The sequence below is a fragment of the Notolepis coatsorum genome, assembly GCF_963971535.1.
Source record: "Notolepis coatsorum genome assembly, chromosome: 4".
Classification (NCBI taxonomy): domain Eukaryota; kingdom Metazoa; phylum Chordata; class Actinopteri; order Aulopiformes; family Paralepididae; genus Notolepis; species Notolepis coatsorum.
Genome location: NC_140168.1, coordinates 118,211,205 through 118,233,373, shown reverse-complemented (window position 1 = coordinate 118,233,373; position 22,169 = coordinate 118,211,205). Strand labels below are relative to the sequence as shown.

Sequence of the window (22,169 nt, the reverse complement as noted above, 5' to 3'; positions counted from 1 at the left end):
TCCAGACTCGTATTAACCTCTCCCTGTGCTGATTACACAGCTGGCCAGACAGTACGACATGCTCATCATCCAGACTCGTATTAACCTCTCCCTGTGCTGATTACACAGCTGGCCAGACTGTACGACATGCTCATCATCCAGACTCGTATTAACCTCTCCCTGTGCTGATTACACAGCTGGCCAGACAGTACGACATGCTCATCATCCAGACTCGTATTAACCTCTCCCTGTGCTGATTACACAGCTGGCCAGACAGTACGACATGCTCATCATCCAGACTCGTATTAACCTCTCCCTGTGCTGATTACACAGCTGGCCAGACTGTACGACGTGCTCATCATCCAGACTCGTATTAACCTCTCCCTGTGCTGATTACACAGCTGGCCAGACAGTACGACATGCTCATCATCCAGACTTGTATTAACCTCTCCCTGTGCTGATTACACAGCTGGCCAGACAGTACGACATGCTCATCATCCAGACTCGTATTAACCTCTCCCTGTGCTGATTACACAGCTGGCCAGACTGTACGACATGCTCATCATCCAGACTCGTATTAACCCATCCTGTGCTGATTACACAGCTGGCCAGACTGTACGACATGCTCATCATCCAGACTCGTATTAACATCTCCCTGTGCTGATTACACAGCTGGCCAGACTGTACGACATGCTCATCATCCAGACTCGTATTAACCTCTCCCTGTGCTGATTACACAGCTGGCCAGACAGTACGACATGCTCATCATCCAGACTCGTATTAACCTCTCCCTGTGCTGATTACACAGCTGGCCAGACAGTACGACATGCTCATCATCCAGACTCGTATTAACCTCTCCCTGTGCTGATTACACAGCTGGCCAGACTGTACGACATGCTCATCATCCAGACTCGTATTAACCTCTCCCTGTGCTGATTACACAGCTGGCCAGACAGTACGACATGCTCATCATCCAGACTCGTATTAACCTCTCCCTGTGCTGATTACACAGCTGGCCAGACAGTACGACATGCTCATCATCCAGACTCGTATTAACCTCTCCCTGTGCTGATTACACAGCTGGCCAGACAGTACGACATGCTCATCATCCAGACTCGTATTAACCTCTCCCTGTGCTGATTACACAGCTGGCCAGACTGTACGACATCACATCATCCAGACTCGTATTAACCTCTCCCTGTGCTGATTACACAGCTGGCCAGACAGTACGACATGCTCATCATCCAGACTCGTATTAACCTATCCCTGTGCTGATTACACAGCTGGCCAGACAGTACGACATGCTCATCATCCAGACTCGTATTAACCTCTCCCTGTGCTGATTACACAGCTGGCCAGACAGTACGACATCACATCATCCAGACTCGTATTAACCTCTCCCTGTGCTGATTACACAGCTGGCCAGACAGTACGACGTGCTCATCATCCAGACTCGTATTAACCTCTCCTGTGCTGATTACACAGCTGGCCAGACTGTACGACATGCTCATCATCCAGACTCGTATTAACCTCTCCCTGTGCTGATTACACAGCTGGCCAGACTGTACGACATGCTCATCATCCAGACTCGTATTAACCTCTCCCTGTGCTGATTACACAGCTGGCCAGACAGTACGACATGCTCATCATCCAGACTCGTATTAACCTCTCCCTGTGCTGATTACACAGCTGGCCAGACAGTACGACATGCTCATCATCCAGACTCGTATTAACCTCTCCCTGTGCTGATTACACAGCTGGCCAGACAGTACGACATCACATCATCCAGACTCGTATTAACCTCTCCCTGTGCTGATTACACAGCTGGCCAGACAGTACGACATGCTCATCATCCAGACTTGTATTAACCTCTCCCTGTGCTGATTACACAGCTGGCCAGACTGTACGACATGCTCATCATCCAGATTCGTATTAACCTCTCCCTGTGCTGATTACACAGCTGGCCAGACAGTACGACATGCTCATCATCCAGACTCGTATTAACCCATCCTGTGCTGATTACACAGCTGGCCAGACAGTACGACATGCTCATCATCCAGACTCGTATTAACCTCTCCCTGTGCTGATTACACAGCTGGCCAGACTGTACGACATGCTCATCATCCAGACTCGTATTAACCTCTCCCTGTGCTGATTACACAGCTGGCCAGCCAGTACGACATGCTCATCATCCAGACTCGTATTAACCTCTCCCTGTGCTGATTACACAGCTGGCCAGACTGTACGACATGCTCATCATCCAGACTCGTATTAACCTCTCCCTGTGCTGATTACACAGCTGGCCAGACAGTACGACATCACATCATCCAGACTCGTATTAACCTCTCCCTGTGCTGATTACACAGCTGGCCAGACAGTACGACATCACATCATCCAGACTCGTATTAACCTCTCCCTGTGCTGATTACACAGCTGGCCAGACAGTACGACATGCTCATCATCCAGACTTGTATTAACCTCTCCCTGTGCTGATTACACAGCTGGCCAGACTGTACGACATGCTCATCATCCAGACTCGTATTAACCTCTCCCTGTGCTGATTACACAGCTGGCCAGACAGTACGACATGCTCATCATCCAGACTCGTATTAACCCATCCTGTGCTGATTACACAGCTGGCCAGACAGTACGACATGCTCATCATCCAGACTCGTATTAACCTCTCCCTGTGCTGATTACACAGCTGGCCAGACTGTACGACATGCTCATCATCCAGACTCGTATTAACCTCTCCCTGTGCTGATTACACAGCTGGCCAGCCAGTACGACATGCTCATCATCCAGACTCGTATTAACCTCTCCCTGTGCTGATTACACAGCTGGCCAGACTGTACGACATGCTCATCATCCAGACTCGTATTAACCTCTCCCTGTGCTGATTACACAGCTGGCCAGACAGTACGACATCACATCATCCAGACTCGTATTAACCTCTCCCTGTGCTGATTACACAGCTGGCCAGACAGTACGACATGCTCATCATCCAGACTCGTATTAACCTCTCCCTGTGCTGATTACACAGCTGGCCAGACAGTACGACATGCTCATCATCCAGACTCGTATTAACCTCTCCCTGTGCTGATTACACAGCTGGCCAGACTGTACGACATGCTCATCATCCAGACTCGTATTAACCTCTCCCTGTGCTGATTACACAGCTGGCCAGACAGTACGACATGCTCATCATCCAGACTCGTATTAACCCATCCTGTGCTGATTACACAGCTGGCCAGACAGTACGACATCACATCATCCAGACTCGTATTAACCTCTCCCTGTGCTGATTACACAGCTGGCCAGACAGTACGACGTGCTCATCATCCAGACTCGTATTAACCTCTCCTGTGCTGATTACACAGCTGGCCAGACAGTACGACATGCTCATCATCCAGACTCGTATTAACCTCTCCCTGTGCTGATTACACAGCTGGCCAGACAGTACGACATGCTCATCATCCAGACTCGTATTAACCTCTCCCTGTGCTGATTACACAGCTGGCCAGACAGTACGACATGCTCATCATCCAGACTCGTATTAACCTCTCCCTGTGCTGATTACACAGCTGGCCAGACAGTACGACATGCTCATCATCCAGACTCGTATTAACCTCTCCCTGTGCTGATTACACAGCTGGCCAGACAGTACGACATGCTCATCATCCAGACTCGTATTAACCTCTCCCTGTGCTGATTACACAGCTGGCCAGACTGTACGACATGCTCATCATCCAGACTCGTATTAACCCATCCTGTGCTGATTACACAGCTGGCCAGACTGTACGACATGCTCATCATCCAGACTCGTATTAACCTCTCCCTGTGCTGATTACACAGCTGGCCAGACAGTACGACATGCTCATCATCCAGACTCGTATTAACCCATCCTGTGCTGATTACACAGCTGGCCAGACAGTACGACGTGCTCATCATCCAGACTCGTATTAACCTCTCCTGTGCTGATTACACAGCTGGCCAGACAGTACGACGTGCTCATCATCCAGACTCGTATTAACCTCTCCCTGTGCTGATTACACAGCTGGCCAGACAGTACGACATGCTCATCATCCAGACTCGTATTAACCTCTCCCTGTGCTGATTACACAGCTGGCCAGACTGTACGACATGCTCATCATCCAGACTCGTATTAACCTCTCCCTGTGCTGATTACACAGCTGGCCAGACAGTACGACATCACATCATCCAGACTCGTATTAACCTCTCCCTGTGCTGATTACACAGCTGGCCAGACTGTACGACATGCTCATCATCCAGACTCGTATTAACCTCTCCCTGTGCTGATTACACAGCTGGCCAGACTGTACGACATGCTCATCATCCAGACTCGTATTAACCTCTCCCTGTGCTGATTACACAGCTGGCCAGACAGTACGACATCACATCATCCAGACTCGTATTAACCTCTCCCTGTGCTGATTACACAGCTGGCCAGACTGTACGACATGCTCATCATCCAGACTCGTATTAACCTCTCCCTGTGCTGATTACACAGCTGGCCAGACTGTACGACATGCTCATCATCCAGACTCGTATTAACCCATCCTGTGCTGATTACACAGCTGGCCAGACAGTACGACATGCTCATCATCCAGACTCGTATTGACCTCTCCCTGTGCTGATTACACAGCTGGCCAGACAGTACGACATGCTCATCATCCAGACTCGTATTAACCTCTCCCTGTGCTGATTACACAGCTGGCCAGACAGTACGACATGCTCATCATCCAGACTCGTATTAACCTCTCCCTGTGCTGATTACACAGCTGGCCAGACAGTACGACATGCTCATCATCCAGACTCGTATTAACCTCTCCCTGTGCTGATTACACAGCTGGCCAGACAGTACGACATGCTCATCATCCAGACTCGTATTAACCTCTCCCTGTGCTGATTACACAGCTGGCCAGACTGTACGACATGCTCATCATCCAGACTCGTATTAACCCATCCTGTGCTGATTACACAGCTGGCCAGACTGTACGACATGCTCATCATCCAGACTCGTATTAACCTCTCCCTGTGCTGATTACACAGCTGGCCAGACAGTACGACATGCTCATCATCCAGACTCGTATTAACCCATCCTGTGCTGATTACACAGCTGGCCAGACAGTACGACGTGCTCATCATCCAGACTCGTATTAACCTCTCCTGTGCTGATTACACAGCTGGCCAGACAGTACGACGTGCTCATCATCCAGACTCGTATTAACCTCTCCCTGTGCTGATTACACAGCTGGCCAGACAGTACGACATGCTCATCATCCAGACTCGTATTAACCTCTCCCTGTGCTGATTACACAGCTGGCCAGACTGTACGACATGCTCATCATCCAGACTCGTATTAACCTCTCCCTGTGCTGATTACACAGCTGGCCAGACAGTACGACATCACATCATCCAGACTCGTATTAACCTCTCCCTGTGCTGATTACACAGCTGGCCAGACTGTACGACATGCTCATCATCCAGACTCGTATTAACCTCTCCCTGTGCTGATTACACAGCTGGCCAGACTGTACGACATGCTCATCATCCAGACTCGTACTAACCTCTCCCTGTGCTGATTACACAGCTGGCCAGACAGTACGACATCACATCATCCAGACTCGTATTAACCTCTCCCTGTGCTGATTACACAGCTGGCCAGACTGTACGACATGCTCATCATCCAGACTCGTATTAACCTCTCCCTGTGCTGATTACACAGCTGGCCAGACTGTACGACATGCTCATCATCCAGACTCGTATTAACCCATCCTGTGCTGATTACACAGCTGGCCAGACAGTACGACATGCTCATCATCCAGACTCGTATTAACCTCTCCCTGTGCTGATTACACAGCTGGCCAGACAGTACGACATGCTCATCATCCAGACTCGTATTAACCTCTCCCTGTGCTGATTACACAGCTGGCCAGACAGTACGACATGCTCATCATCCAGACTCGTATTAACCTCTCCCTGTGCTGATTACACAGCTGGCCAGACTGTACGACATGCTCATCATCCAGACTCGTATTAACCTCTCCCTGTGCTGATTACACAGCTGGCCAGACAGTACGACATGCTCATCATCCAGACTCGTATTAACCTCTCCCTGTGCTGATTACACAGCTGGCCAGACAGTACGACATGCTCATCATCCAGACTCGTATTAACCTCTCCCTGTGCTGATTACACAGCTGGCCAGACTGTACGACGTGCTCATCATCCAGACTCGTATTAACCTCTCCCTGTGCTGATTACACAGCTGGCCAGACAGTACGACATGCTCATCATCCAGACTTGTATTAACCTCTCCCTGTGCTGATTACACAGCTGGCCAGACAGTACGACATGCTCATCATCCAGACTCGTATTAACCTCTCCCTGTGCTGATTACACAGCTGGCCAGACTGTACGACATGCTCATCATCCAGACTCGTATTAACCCATCCTGTGCTGATTACACAGCTGGCCAGACTGTACGACATGCTCATCATCCAGACTCGTATTAACATCTCCCTGTGCTGATTACACAGCTGGCCAGACTGTACGACATGCTCATCATCCAGACTCGTATTAACCTCTCCCTGTGCTGATTACACAGCTGGCCAGACAGTACGACATGCTCATCATCCAGACTCGTATTAACCTCTCCCTGTGCTGATTACACAGCTGGCCAGACAGTACGACATGCTCATCATCCAGACTCGTATTAACCTCTCCCTGTGCTGATTACACAGCTGGCCAGACTGTACGACATGCTCATCATCCAGACTCGTATTAACCTCTCCCTGTGCTGATTACACAGCTGGCCAGACAGTACGACATGCTCATCATCCAGACTCGTATTAACCTCTCCCTGTGCTGATTACACAGCTGGCCAGACAGTACGACATGCTCATCATCCAGACTCGTATTAACCTCTCCCTGTGCTGATTACACAGCTGGCCAGACAGTACGACATGCTCATCATCCAGACTCGTATTAACCTCTCCCTGTGCTGATTACACAGCTGGCCAGACTGTACGACATCACATCATCCAGACTCGTATTAACCTCTCCCTGTGCTGATTACACAGCTGGCCAGACAGTACGACATGCTCATCATCCAGACTCGTATTAACCTATCCCTGTGCTGATTACACAGCTGGCCAGACAGTACGACATGCTCATCATCCAGACTCGTATTAACCTCTCCCTGTGCTGATTACACAGCTGGCCAGACAGTACGACATCACATCATCCAGACTCGTATTAACCTCTCCCTGTGCTGATTACACAGCTGGCCAGACAGTACGACGTGCTCATCATCCAGACTCGTATTAACCTCTCCTGTGCTGATTACACAGCTGGCCAGACTGTACGACATGCTCATCATCCAGACTCGTATTAACCTCTCCCTGTGCTGATTACACAGCTGGCCAGACTGTACGACATGCTCATCATCCAGACTCGTATTAACCTCTCCCTGTGCTGATTACACAGCTGGCCAGACAGTACGACATGCTCATCATCCAGACTCGTATTAACCTCTCCCTGTGCTGATTACACAGCTGGCCAGACAGTACGACATGCTCATCATCCAGACTCGTATTAACCTCTCCCTGTGCTGATTACACAGCTGGCCAGACAGTACGACATCACATCATCCAGACTCGTATTAACCTCTCCCTGTGCTGATTACACAGCTGGCCAGACAGTACGACATGCTCATCATCCAGACTTGTATTAACCTCTCCCTGTGCTGATTACACAGCTGGCCAGACTGTACGACATGCTCATCATCCAGATTCGTATTAACCTCTCCCTGTGCTGATTACACAGCTGGCCAGACAGTACGACATGCTCATCATCCAGACTCGTATTAACCCATCCTGTGCTGATTACACAGCTGGCCAGACAGTACGACATGCTCATCATCCAGACTCGTATTAACCTCTCCCTGTGCTGATTACACAGCTGGCCAGACTGTACGACATGCTCATCATCCAGACTCGTATTAACCTCTCCCTGTGCTGATTACACAGCTGGCCAGCCAGTACGACATGCTCATCATCCAGACTCGTATTAACCTCTCCCTGTGCTGATTACACAGCTGGCCAGACTGTACGACATGCTCATCATCCAGACTCGTATTAACCTCTCCCTGTGCTGATTACACAGCTGGCCAGACAGTACGACATCACATCATCCAGACTCGTATTAACCTCTCCCTGTGCTGATTACACAGCTGGCCAGACAGTACGACATGCTCATCATCCAGACTCGTATTAACCTCTCCCTGTGCTGATTACACAGCTGGCCAGACAGTACGACATGCTCATCATCCAGACTCGTATTAACCTCTCCCTGTGCTGATTACACAGCTGGCCAGACTGTACGACATGCTCATCATCCAGACTCGTATTAACCTCTCCCTGTGCTGATTACACAGCTGGCCAGACAGTACGACATGCTCATCATCCAGACTCGTATTAACCCATCCTGTGCTGATTACACAGCTGGCCAGACAGTACGACATGCTCATCATCCAGACTCGTATTAACCTCTCCCTGTGCTGATTACACAGCTGGCCAGAATGTACGACATGCTCATCATCCAGACTCGTATTAACCTCTCCCTGTGCTGATTACACAGCTGGCCAGACAGTACGACATGCTCATCATCCAGACTCGTATTAACCTCTCCCTGTGCTGATTACACAGCTGGCCAGACTGTACGACATGCTCATCATCCAGACTCGTATTAACCTCTCCCTGTGCTGATTACACAGCTGGCCAGACAGTACGACATCACATCATCCAGACTCGTATTAACCTCTCCCTGTGCTGATTACACAGCTGGCCAGACAGTACGACATGCTCATCATCCAGACTCGTATTAACCTCTCCCTGTGCTGATTACACAGCTGGCCAGACAGTACGACGTGCTCATCATCCAGACTCGTATTAACCTCTCCTGTGCTGATTACACAGCTGGCCAGACAGTACGACGTGCTCATCATCCAGACTCGTATTAACCTCTCCCTGTGCTGATTACACAGCTGGCCAGACAGTACGACATGCTCATCATCCAGACTCGTATTAACCTCTCCTTGTGCTGATTACACAGCTGGCCAGACAGTACGACATGCTCATCATCCAGACTCGTATTAACCTCTCCCTGTGCTGATTACACAGCTGGCCAGACAGTACGACATGCTCATCATCCAGACTCGTATTAACCTCTCCCTGTGCTGATTACACAGCTGGCCAGACAGTACGACATGCTCATCATCCAGACTCGTATTAACCTCTCCCTGTGCTGATTACACAGCTGGCCAGACAGTACGACATGCTCATCATCCAGACTCGTATTAACCTCTCCCTGTGCTGATTACACAGCTGGCCAGACAGTACGACATGCTCATCATCCAGACTCGTATTAACCTCTCCCTGTGCTGATTACACAGCTGGCCAGACTGTACGACATGCTCATCATCCAGACTCGTATTAACCCATCCTGTGCTGATTACACAGCTGGCCAGACTGTACGACATGCTCATCATCCAGACTCGTATTAACCTCTCCCTGTGCTGATTACACAGCTGGCCAGACAGTACGACATGCTCATCATCCAGACTCGTATTAACCTCTCCCTGTGCTGATTACACAGCTGGCCAGACAGTACGACATGCTCATCATCCAGACTCGTATTAACCTCTCCCTGTGCTGATTACACAGCTGGCCAGACAGTACGACATGCTCATCATCCAGACTCGTATTAACCTCTCCCTGTGCTGATTACACAGCTGGCCAGACAGTACGACATGCTCATCATCCAGACTCGTATTAACCTCTCCCTGTGCTGATTACACAGCTGGCCAGACTGTACGACATGCTCATCATCCAGACTCGTATTAACCCATCCTGTGCTGATTACACAGCTGGCCAGACTGTACGACATGCTCATCATCCAGACTCGTATTAACCTCTCCCTGTGCTGATTACACAGCTGGCCAGACAGTACGACATGCTCATCATCCAGACTCGTATTAACCCATCCTGTGCTGATTACACAGCTGGCCAGACAGTACGACGTGCTCATCATCCAGACTCGTATTAACCTCTCCTGTGCTGATTACACAGCTGGCCAGACAGTACGACATGCTCATCATCCAGACTCGTATTAACCTCTCCCTGTGCTGATTACACAGCTGGCCAGACAGTACGACATGCTCATCATCCAGACTCGTATTAACCTCTCCCTGTGCTGATTACACAGCTGGCCAGACTGTACGACATGCTCATCATCCAGACTCGTATTAACCTCTCCCTGTGCTGATTACACAGCTGGCCAGACAGTACGACATCACATCATCCAGACTCGTATTAACCTCTCCCTGTGCTGATTACACAGCTGGCCAGACTGTACGACATGCTCATCATCCAGACTCGTATTAACCTCTCCCTGTGCTGATTACACAGCTGGCCAGACTGTACGACATGCTCATCATCCAGACTCGTATTAACCTCTCCCTGTGCTGATTACACAGCTGGCCAGACAGTACGACATCACATCATCCAGACTCGTATTAACCTCTCCCTGTGCTGATTACACAGCTGGCCAGATTGTACGACATGCTCATCATCCAGACTCGTATTAACCTCTCCCTGTGCTGATTACACAGCTGGCCAGACTGTACGACATGCTCATCATCCAGACTCGTATTAACCCATCCTGTGCTGATTACACAGCTGGCCAGACAGTACGACATGCTCATCATCCAGACTCGTATTAACCTCTCCCTGTGCTGATTACACAGCTGGCCAGACAGTACGACATGCTCATCATCCAGACTCGTATTAACCTCTCCCTGTGCTGATTACACAGCTGGCCAGACAGTACGACATGCTCATCATCCAGACTCGTATTAACCTCTCCCTGTGCTGATTACACAGCTGGCCAGACTGTACGACATGCTCATCATCCAGACTCGTATTAACCTCTCCCTGTGCTGATTACACAGCTGGCCAGACAGTACGACATGCTCATCATCCAGACTCGTATTAACCTCTCCCTGTGCTGATTACACAGCTGGCCAGACAGTACGACATGCTCATCATCCAGACTCGTATTAACCTCTCCCTGTGCTGATTACACAGCTGGCCAGACTGTACGACGTGCTCATCATCCAGACTCGTATTAACCTCTCCCTGTGCTGATTACACAGCTGGCCAGACAGTACGACATGCTCATCATCCAGACTTGTATTAACCTCTCCCTGTGCTGATTACACAGCTGGCCAGACAGTACGACATGCTCATCATCCAGACTCGTATTAACCTCTCCCTGTGCTGATTACACAGCTGGCCAGACTGTACGACATGCTCATCATCCAGACTCGTATTAACCCATCCTGTGCTGATTACACAGCTGGCCAGACTGTACGACATGCTCATCATCCAGACTCGTATTAACATCTCCCTGTGCTGATTACACAGCTGGCCAGACTGTACGACATGCTCATCATCCAGACTCGTATTAACCTCTCCCTGTGCTGATTACACAGCTGGCCAGACAGTACGACATGCTCATCATCCAGACTCGTATTAACCTCTCCCTGTGCTGATTACACAGCTGGCCAGACAGTACGACATGCTCATCATCCAGACTCGTATTAACCTCTCCCTGTGCTGATTACACAGCTGGCCAGACTGTACGACATGCTCATCATCCAGACTCGTATTAACCTCTCCCTGTGCTGATTACACAGCTGGCCAGACAGTACGACATGCTCATCATCCAGACTCGTATTAACCTCTCCCTGTGCTGATTACACAGCTGGCCAGACAGTACGACATGCTCATCATCCAGACTCGTATTAACCTCTCCCTGTGCTGATTACACAGCTGGCCAGACAGTACGACATGCTCATCATCCAGACTCATATTAACCTCTCCCTGTGCTGATTACACAGCTGGCCAGACAGTACGACATGCTCATCATCCAGACTCGTATTAACCTCTCCCTGTGCTGATTACACAGCTGGCCAGACAGTACGACATGCTCATCATCCAGACTCGTATTAACCTCTCCCTGTGCTGATTACACAGCTGGCCAGACTGTACGACATGCTCATCATCCAGACTCGTATTAACCTCTCCCTGTGCTGATTACACAGCTGGCCAGACAGTACGACATGCTCATCATCCAGACTCGTATTAACCTCTCCCTGTGCTGATTACACAGCTGGCCAGACTGTACGACATGCTCATCATCCAGACTCGTATTAACCTCTCCCTGTGCTGATTACACAGCTGGCCAGACTGTACGACATGCTCATCATCCAGACTCGTATTAACCTCTCCCTGTGCTGATTACACAGCTGGCCAGACAGTACGACATGCTCATCATCGAGGACGATCCCTACTATTTCCTGCAGTTTGAGAAGGTAAATTGGTTCAGTTGATCAGATATTTTATGATTCAGTTATTGCACTGGATGTGTGGCTGCACTCTGTTTCCTAAATAGTTGGGATGTGTCAACTGCAAAGAACGAATTTCCCCAGGGGGGGATTAATAAAGGTTAACTTAACTCAGTGTTTCTCAAAGTGGGGGGCGCGCCCCCCAGGGGGGGATTAATAAAGGTTAACTTAACTCAGTGTTTCTCAAAGTGGGGGGCGCAGAGGCATGACAGGGGGGGCCTTGAGATTGATAAAAAAAAAAAAAAATGGATTACAGAAAATTATCACTAAAGTGCTATCTGTTGCAGCTGCACTGTTCTCCATGAAAATACCATTTCTCAAAATCTGAAAATCATTATTTAATAAAACACAGAAAAGGATCACCAAGTTACTCTGGATAAAAAAACCTTTACAGACAACATTGAGACAAAGCTTCCTGACACATCTCCATCCAAACTCTTGGAAGAACTCTTTGAAATCTCATCTGATACCACCTGGAGAGCTAGTTTCAGAGTGTGGTGCTGAGCACCAAGTATCTCATGATGCAGCAGTTAAGGTGTTGATACCATTCAGCACCACATACAGTATCTGTGTGAAGCTGGCTTTTCATCCATGACAGCTCTGAAAACAAAATATAGGGCCAAGTTGAAAGGTCACGATATTGGTGTTATTTCAATCAATTTAAACATGGCACATTTCATGACTTTTGTTGGGGCGAGGGGGGGGGGGGGGCCCAACATATTTTGGTCCGCCAAAGGGGGGCCTGACAGAAAAAGTTTGAGAAGCACTGACTTAACTTAACTGATTACTACTATTAACGGGCAGTACTACCCTTTCATCTGCTTTCACGTGAAGCTTAATTTATATTACTCTGTGAGTTTCCTCAGCCATGGGCCCCCACCTTCCTCTCTATGGACGTTGATGGACGCATCATAAGAACAGACTCCTTCTCCAAGATCCTCTCCTCTGGGTAATGGTGGTGTGTGTGCTGTATGTCTGTGTGCATGTGTGTAACACTGTGATAGTCAGTCTTTCTCCAGTAGCATGGGGACAGTTTCTCCAGTAGCATGGGGACAGTCTCTCCAGTAGCATGGGGACAGTCAGTCTCTCCAGTAGCATGGGGACAGTCTGTCTCTCCAGTAGCATGGGGACAGTCTCTCCAGTAGCATGGGGACAGTCAGTCTCTCCAGTAGCATGGGGACAGTCAGTCTCTCCAGTAGCATGGGGACAGTCAGTCTCTCCAGTAGCATGGGGACAGTCTCTCCAGTAGCATGGGGACAGTCAGTCTCTCCAGTAGCATGGGGACAGTCTGTCTCTCCAGTAGCATGGGGACAGTCTGTCTCTCCAGTAGCATGGGGACAGTCTGTCTCTCCAGTAGCATGGGGACAGTCTGTCTCTCCAGTAGCATGGAGACAGTCTGTCTCTCCAGTAGCATGGGGACAGTCTGTCTCTCCAGTAGCATGGAGACAGTCTGTCTCTCCAGTAGCATGGGGACAGTCTGTCTCTCCAGTAGCATGGGGACAGTCTGTCTCTCCAGTAGCATGGGGACAGTCTGTCTCTCCAGTAGCATGGGGACAGTCTGTCTCTCCAGTAGCATGGGGACAGTCTGTCTCTCCAGTAGCATGGGGACAGTCTGTCTCTCCAGTAGCATGGGGACAGTCAGTCTCTCCAGTAGCATGGGGACAGTCAGTCTCTCCAGTAGCATGGGGACAGTCTGTCTCTCCAGTAGCATGGGGACAGTCTCTCCAGTAGCATGGGGACAGTCTGTCTCTCCAGTAGCATGGGGACAGTCTCTCCAGTAGCATGGGGACAGTCTGTCTCTCCAGTAGCATGGGGACAGTCTGTCTCTCCAGTAGCATGGGGACAGTCTGTCTCTCCAGTAGCATGGGGACAGTCTGTCTCTCCAGTAGCATGGGGACAGTCTGTCTCTCCAGTAGCATGGGGACAGTCTGTCTCTCCAGTAGCATGGGGACAGTCAGTCTCTCCAGTAGCATGGGGACAGTCTGTCTCTCCAGTAGCATGGGGACAGTCAGTCTCTCCAGTAGCATGGGGACAGTCTGTCTCTCCAGTAGCATGGGGACAGTCTCTCCAGTAGCATGGGGACAGTCTGTCTCTCCAGTAGCATGGGGACAGTCTCTCCAGTAGCATGGGGACAGTCTGTCTCTCCAGTAGCATGGGGACAGTCTCTCCAGTAGCATGGGGACAGTCTCTCCAGTAGCATGGGGACAGTCTGTCTCTCCAGTAGCATGGGGACAGTCTCTCCAGTAGCATGGGGACAGTCTGTCTCTCCAGTAGCATGGGGACAGTCTGTCTCTCCAGTAGCATGGGGACAGTCAGTCTCTCCAGTAGCATGGGGACAGTCTCTCCAGTAGCATGGGGACAGTCTGTCTCTCCAGTAGCATGGGGACAGTCTCTCCAGTAGCATGGGGACAGTCTGTCTCTCCAGTAGCATGGGGACAGTCTGTCTCTCCAGTAGCATGGGGACAGTCAGTCTCTCCAGTAGCATGGGGACAGTCTCTCCAGTAGCATGGGGACAGTCTGTCTCTCCAGTAGCATGGGGACAGTCTGTCTCTCCAGTAGCATGGGGACAGTCTCTCCAGTAGCATGGGGACAGTCTGTCTCTCCAGTAGCATGGGGACAGTCTGTCTCTCCAGTAGCATGGGGACAGTCTGTCTCTCCAGTAGCATGGGGACAGTCTGTCTCTCCAGTAGCATGGAGACAGTCTGTCTCTCCAGTAGCATGGGGACAGTCTGTCTCTCCAGTAGCATGGGGACAGTCTGTCTCTCCAGTAGCATGGGGACAGTCTCTCCAGTAGCATGGGGACAGTCTGTCTCTCCAGTAGCATGGGGACAGTCTCTCCAGTAGCATGGGGACAGTCTGTCTCTCCAGTAGCATGGGGACAGTCTGTCTCTCCAGTAGCATGGGGACAGTCTGTCTCTCCAGTAACATGGGGACAGTCTGTCTCTCCAGTAGCATGGGGACAGTCTGTCTCTCCAGTAGCATGGGGACAGTCTGTCTCTCCAGTAGCATGGGGACAGTCTCTCCAGTAGCATGGGGACAGTCTGTCTCTCCAGTAGCATGGGGACAGTCAGTCTCTCCAGTAGCATGGGGACAGTCTGTCTCTCCAGTAGCATGGGGACAGTCTGTCTCTCCAGTAGCATGGGGACAGTCTCTCCAGTAGCATGGGGACAGTCTGTCTCTCCAGTAGCATGGGGACAGTCTGTCTCTCCAGTAGCATGGGGACAGTCTGTCTCTCCAGTAGCATGGGGACAGTCTGTCTCTCCAGTAGCATGGAGACAGTCTGTCTCTCCAGTAGCATGGGGACAGTCTGTCTCTCCAGTAGCATGGGGACAGTCTGTCTCTCCAGTAGCATGGGGACAGTCTGTCTCTCCAGTAGCATGGGGACAGTCTGTCTCTCCAGTAGCATGGGGACAGTCTGTCTCTCCAGTAGCATGGGGACAGTCTCTCCAGTAGCATGGGGACAGTCTCTCCAGTAGCATGGGGACAGTCTGTCTCTCCAGTAGCATGGGGACAGTCAGTCTCTCCAGTAGCATGGGGACAGTCAGTCTCTCCAGTAGCATGGGGACAGTCTCTCCAGTAGCATGGGGACAGTCTGTCTCTCCAGTAGCATGGGGACAGTCTGTCTCTCCAGTAGCATGGGGACAGTCTGTCTCTCCAGTAGCATGGGGACAGTCTCTCCAGTAGCATGGGGACAGTCTCTCCAGTAGCATGGGGACAGTCTGTCTCTCCAGTAGCATGGGGACAGTCTCTCCAGTAGCATGGGGACAGTCTGTCTCTCCAGTAGCATGGGGACAGTCTGTCTCTCCAGTAGCATGGGGACAGTCTCTCCAGTAGCATGGGGACAGTCAGTCTCTCCAGTAGCATGGGGACAGTCTCTCCAGTAGCATGGGGACAGTCAGTCTCTCCAGTAGCATGGGGACAGTCTGTCTCTCCAGTAGCATGGGGACAGTCTGTCTCTCCAGTAGCATGGGGACAGTCTGTCTCTCCAGTAGCATGGGGACAGTCTGTCTCTCCAGTAGCATGGGGACAGTCTGTCTCTCCAGTAGCATGGGGACAGTCTGTCTCTCCAGTAGCATGGGGACAGTCAGTCTCTCCAGTAGCATGGGGACAGTCTCTCCAGTAGCATGGGGACAGTCTGTCTCTCCAGTAGCATGGGGACAGACAGTCTCTCCAGTAGCATGGGGACAGTCTCTCCAGTAGCATGGGGACAGTCTGTCTCTCCAGTAGCATGGGGACAGTCTGTCTCTCCAGTAGCATGGGGACAGTCTCTCCAGTAGCATGGGGACAGTCTGTCTCTCCAGTAGCATGGGGACAGTCTGTCTCTCCAGTAGCATGGGGACAGTCTGTCTCTCCAGTAGCATGGGGACAGTCTGTCTCTCCAGTAGCATGGAGACAGTCTGTCTCTCCAGTAGCATGGGGACAGTCTGTCTCTCCAGTAGCATGGGGACAGTCTGTCTCTCCAGTAGCATGGGGACAGTCAGTCTCTCCAGTAGCATGGGGACAGTCTGTCTCTCCAGTAGCATGGGGACAGTCTGTCTCTCCAGTAGCATGGGGACAGTCTGTCTCTCCAGTAGCATGGAGACAGTCTGTCTCTCCAGTAGCATGGGGACAGTCTGTCTCTCCAGTAACATGGGGACAGTCTCTCCAGTAGCATGGGGACAGTCTGTCTCTCCAGTAGCATGGAGACAGTCTGTCTCTCCAGTAGCATGGGGACAGTCTGTCTCTCCAGTAGCATGGAGACAGTCTGTCTCTCCAGTAGCATGGGGACAGTCTGTCTCTCCAGTAGCATGGGGACAGTCTGTCTCTCCAGTAGCATGGGGACAGTCTGTCTCTCCAGTAGCATGGGGACAGTCTGTCTCTCCAGTAGCATGGGGACAGTCAGTCTCTCCAGTAGCATGGGGACAGTCTCTCCAGTAGCATGGGGACAGTCTGTCTCTCCAGTAGCATGGGGACAGTCTGTCTCTCCAGTAGCATGGGGACAGTCTGTCTGTCTCCTGTAACATGGTGCTGGTCTGTCTCTCCTGTCTGTCTCCAGTAACATGGTGCTGGTCTGTCTCTCCTGTCTGTCTCCTGTAACATGGTGCTGGTCTGTCTCCAGTAACATGGTGCTGGTCTGTCTCTCCTGTCTGTCTCCTGTAACATGGTGCTGGTCTGTCTCTCCTGTCTGTCTCCAGTAACATGGTGCTGGTCTGTCTCTCCTGTCTGTCTCCAGTAACATGGTGCTGGTCTGTCTCTCCTGTCTGTCTCCAGTAACATGGTGCTGGTCTGTCTCTCCTGTCTGTCTCCAGTAACATGGTGCTGGTCTGTCTCTCCTGTCTGTCTCCTGTAACATGGTGCTGGTCTGTCTCTCCTGTCTGTCTCCTGTAACATGGTGCTGGTCTGTCTCTCCTGTCTGTCTCCTGTAACATGGTGCTGGTCTGTCTCCAGTAACATGGTGCTGGTCTATCTCCTGTAACATGGTGCTGGTCTGTCTCTCCTGTCTGTCTCCTGTAACATGGTGCTGGTCTGTCTCCAGTAACATGGTGCTGGTCTGTCTCCTGTAGCATGGTGCTGGTCTGTCTCTCCTGTCTGTCTCCTGTAACATGGTGCTGGTCTGTCTCTCCTGTCTGTCTCCTGTAACATGGTGCTGGTCTGTCTCCAGTAACATGGTGCTGGTCTGTCTCCTGTAGCATGGTGCTGGTCTGTCTCTCCTGTCTGTCTCCTGTAACATGGTGCTGGTCTGTCTCTCCTGTCTGTCTCCTGTAACATGGTGCTGGTCTGTCTCTCCTGTCTGTCTCCTGTAACATGGTGCTGGTCTGTCTCTCCTGTCTGTCTCCTGTAACATGGTGCTGGTCTGTCTCTCCTGTCTGTCTCCTGTAACATGGTGCTGGTCTGTCTCCTGTAACATGGTGCTGGTCTGTCTCTCCTGTCTGTCTCCAGTAGCATGGTGCTGGTCTGTCTCTCCTGTCTGTCTCCAGTAACATGGTGCTGGTCTGTCTCTCCTGTCTGTCTCCTGTAACATGGTGCTGGTCTGTCTCTCCTGTCTGTCTCCTGTAACATGGTGCTGGTCTGTCTCTCCTGTCTGTCTCCAGTAACATGGTGCTGGTCTGTCTCTCCTGTCTGTCTCCTGTAACATGGTGCTGGTCTGTCTCTCCTGTCTGTCTCCAGTAGCATGGTGCTGGTCTGTCTCTCCTGTCTGTCTCCTGTAACATGGTGCTGGTCTGTCTCCAGTAGCATGGTGCTGGTCTGTCTCTCCTGTCTGTCTCCAGTAACATGGTGCTGGTCTGTCTCTCCTGTCTGTCTCCAGTAGCATGGTGCTGGTCTGTCTCTCCTGTCTGTCTCCTGTAACATGGTGCTGGTCTGTCTCTCCTGTCTGTCTCCTGTAACATGGTACTGGTCTGTCTCTCCTGTCTGTCTCCTGTAACATGGTGCTGGTCTGTCTCTCCTGTCTGTCTCCAGTAACATGGTGCTGGTCTGTCTCTCCTGTCTGTCTCCAGTAACATGGTGCTGGTCTGTCTCTCCTGTCTGTCTCCTGTAACATGGTGCTGGTCTGTCTGTCTCCAGTAACCTGGTGCTGGTCTGTCTCTCCTGTCTGTCTCCTGTAACATGGTGCTGGTCTGTCTCTCCTGTCTGTCTCCAGTAACATGGTGCTGGTCTGTCTCTCCTGTCTGTCTCCAGTAGCATGGTGCTGGTCTGTCTCTCCTGTCTGTCTCCTGTAACATGGTGCTGGTCTGTCTCTCCTGTCTGTCTCCTGTAACATGGTGCTGGTCTGTCTCCTGTAACATGGTGCTGGTCTGTATCTCCTGTCTGTCTCCTGTAACATGGTGCTGGTCTGTCTCCAGTAACATGGTGCTGGTCTGTCTCCTGTAGCATGGTGCTGGTCTGTCTCTCCTGTCTGTCTCCTGTAACATGGTGCTGGTCTGTCTCTCCTGTCTGTCTCCTGTAACATGGTGCTGGTCTGTCTCTCCTGTCTGTCTCCTGTAACATGGTGCTGGTCTGTCTCCAGTAACATGGTGCTGGTCTGTCTCCTGTAGCATGGTGCTGGTCTGTCTCTCCTGTCTGTCTCCTGTAACATGGTGCTGGTCTGTCTCTCCTGTCTGTCTCCTGTAACATGGTGCTGGTCTGTCTCTCCTGTCTGTCTCCTGTAACATGGTGCTGGTCTGTCTCCAGTAACATGGTGCTGGTCTGTCTCCTGTAGCATGGTGCTGGTCTGTCTCTCCTGTCTGTCTCCTGTAACATGGTGCTGGTCTGTCTCTCCTGTCTGTCTCCTGTAACATGGTGCTGGTCTGTCTCTCCTGTCTGTCTCCAGTAACATGGTGCTGGTCTGTCTCCTGTAACATGGTGCTGGTCTGTCTCTCCTGTCTGTCTCCTGTAACATGGTGCTGGTCTGTCTCTCCTGTCTGTCTCCAGTAACATGGTGCTGGTCTGTCTCTCCTGTCTGTCTCCTGTAACATGGTGCTGGTCTGTCTCTCCTGTCTGTCTCCAGTAGCATGGTGCTGGTCTGTCTCTCCTGTCTGTCTCCTGTAACATGGTGCTGGTCTGTCTCTCCTGTCTGTCTCCAGTAACATGGTGCTGGTCTGTCTCTCCTGTCTGTCTCCTGTAACATGGTGCTGGTCTGTCTCTCCTGTCTGTCTCCAGTAACATGGTGCTGGTCTGTCTCTCCTGTCTGTCTCCTGTAACATGGTGCTGGTCTGTCTCTCCTGTCTGTCTCCTGTAACATGGTGCTGGTCTGTCTCTCCTGTCTGTCTCCAGTAGCATGGTGCTGGTCTGTCTCCAGTAACATGGTGCTGGTCTGTCTGTCTCCTGTAACATGGTGCTGGTCTGTCTCCAGTAACATGGTGCTGGTCTGTCTCTCCAGTAGCATGGTGCTGGTCTGTCTCCAGTAACATGGTGCTGGTCTGTCTCTCCTGTCTGTCTCCAGTAACATGGTGCTGGTCTGTCTCTCCTGTCTGTCTCCTGTAACATGGTGCTGGTCTGTCTCTCCTGTCTGTCTCCTGTAACATGGTGCTGGTCTGTCTCTCCTGTCTGTCTCCTGTAACATGGTGCTGGTCTGTCTCTCCTGTCTGTCTCCTGTAACATGGTGCTGGTCTGTCTCTCCTGTCTGTCTCCTGTAACATGGTGCTGGTCTGTCTCTCCTGTCTGTCTCCAGTAACATGGTGCTGGTCTGTCTCCTGTAACATGGTGCTGGTCTGTCTCTCCTGTCTGTCTCCTGTAACATGGTGCTGGTCTGTCTCCAGTAACATGGTGCTGGTCTGTATCCTGTAGCATGGTGCTGGTCTGTCTCTCCTGTCTGTCTCCTGTAACATGGTGCTGGTCTGTCTCTCCTGTCTGTCTCCTGTAACATGGTGCTGGTCTGTCTCTCCTGTCTGTCTCCTGTAACATGGTGCTGGTCTGTCTCCAGTAACATGGTGCTGGTCTGTCTCCTGTAGCATGGTGCTGGTCTGTCTCTCCTGTCTGTCTCCTGTAACATGGTCCTGGTCTGTCTCTCCTGTCTGTCTCCTGTAACATGCTGCTAGTCTGTCTCTCCTGTCTGTCTCCTGTAACATGGTGCTGGTCTGTCTCCAGTAACATGGTGCTGGTCTGTCTCCTGTAGCATGGTGCTGGTCTGTCTCTCCTGTCTGTCTCCTGTAACATGGTGCTGGTCTGTCTCTCCTGTCTGTCTCCTGTAACATGGTGCTGGTCTGTCTCTCCTGTCTGTCTCCAGTAACATGGTGCTGGTCTGTCTCCTGTAACATGGTGCTGGTCTGTCTCTCCTGTCTGTCTCCTGTAACATGGTGCTGGTCTGTCTCTCCTGTCTGTCTCCAGTAACATGGTGCTGGTCTGTCTCTCCTGTCTGTCTCCTGTAACATGGTGCTGGTCTGTCTCTCCTGTCTGTCTCCAGTAGCATGGTGCTGGTCTGTCTCTCCTGTCTGTCTCCTGTAACATGGTGCTGGTCTGTCTCTCCTGTCTGTCTCCAGTAACATGGTGCTGGTCTGTCTCTCCTGTCTGTCTCCTGTAACATGGTGCTGGTCTGTCTCTCCTGTCTGTCTCCTGTAACATGGTGCTGGTCTGTCTCTCCTGTCTGTCTCCTGTAACATGGTGCTGGTCTGTCTCTCCTGTCTGTCTCCTGTAACATGGTGCTGGTCTGTCTCCAGTAACATGGTGCTGGTCTGTCTCCTGTAGCATGGTGCTGGTCTGTCTCTCCTGTCTGTCTCCTGTAACATGGTGCTGGTCTGTCTCTCCTGTCTGTCTCCTGTAACATGGTGCTGGTCTGTCTCTCCTGTCTGTCTCCAGTAACATGGTGCTGGTCTGTCTCCTGTAACATGGTGCTGGTCTGTCTCTCCTGTCTGTCTCCTGTAACATGGTGCTGGTCTGTCTCTCCTGTCTGTCTCCAGTAACATGGTGCTGGTCTGTCTCTCCTGTCTGTCTCCTGTAACATGGTGCTGGTCTGTCTCTCCTGTCTGTCTCCAGTAGCATGGTGCTGGTCTGTCTCTCCTGTCTGTCTCCTGTAACATGGTGCTGGTCTGTCTCTCCTGTCTGTCTCCAGTAACATGGTGCTGGTCTGTCTCTCCTGTCTGTCTCCTGTAACATGGTGCTGGTCTGTCTCTCCTGTCTGTCTCCAGTAACATGGTGCTGGTCTGTCTCTCCTGTCTGTCTCCTGTAACATGGTGCTGGTCTGTCTCTCCTGTCTGTCTCCTGTAACATGGTGCTGGTCTGTCTCTCCTGTCTGTCTCCAGTA

General features: G+C 51.1%; 1 protein-coding gene across 1 annotated transcript in view; it reads left to right on the top strand.

Moving 5' to 3' along the window:
- Positions 1-22,169, top strand: part of aadat (aminoadipate aminotransferase) — a 104,293-nt gene that overhangs the window by 58,434 nt on the left and 23,690 nt on the right. The window contains exons 5-6 of the mRNA XM_084312084.1: positions 12,380-12,439; positions 13,339-13,421. Coding sequence (XP_084168210.1) covers positions 12,380-12,439; positions 13,339-13,421 — 143 coding nt within the window. The remainder of the gene's footprint in view (positions 1-12,379; positions 12,440-13,338; positions 13,422-22,169) is intronic.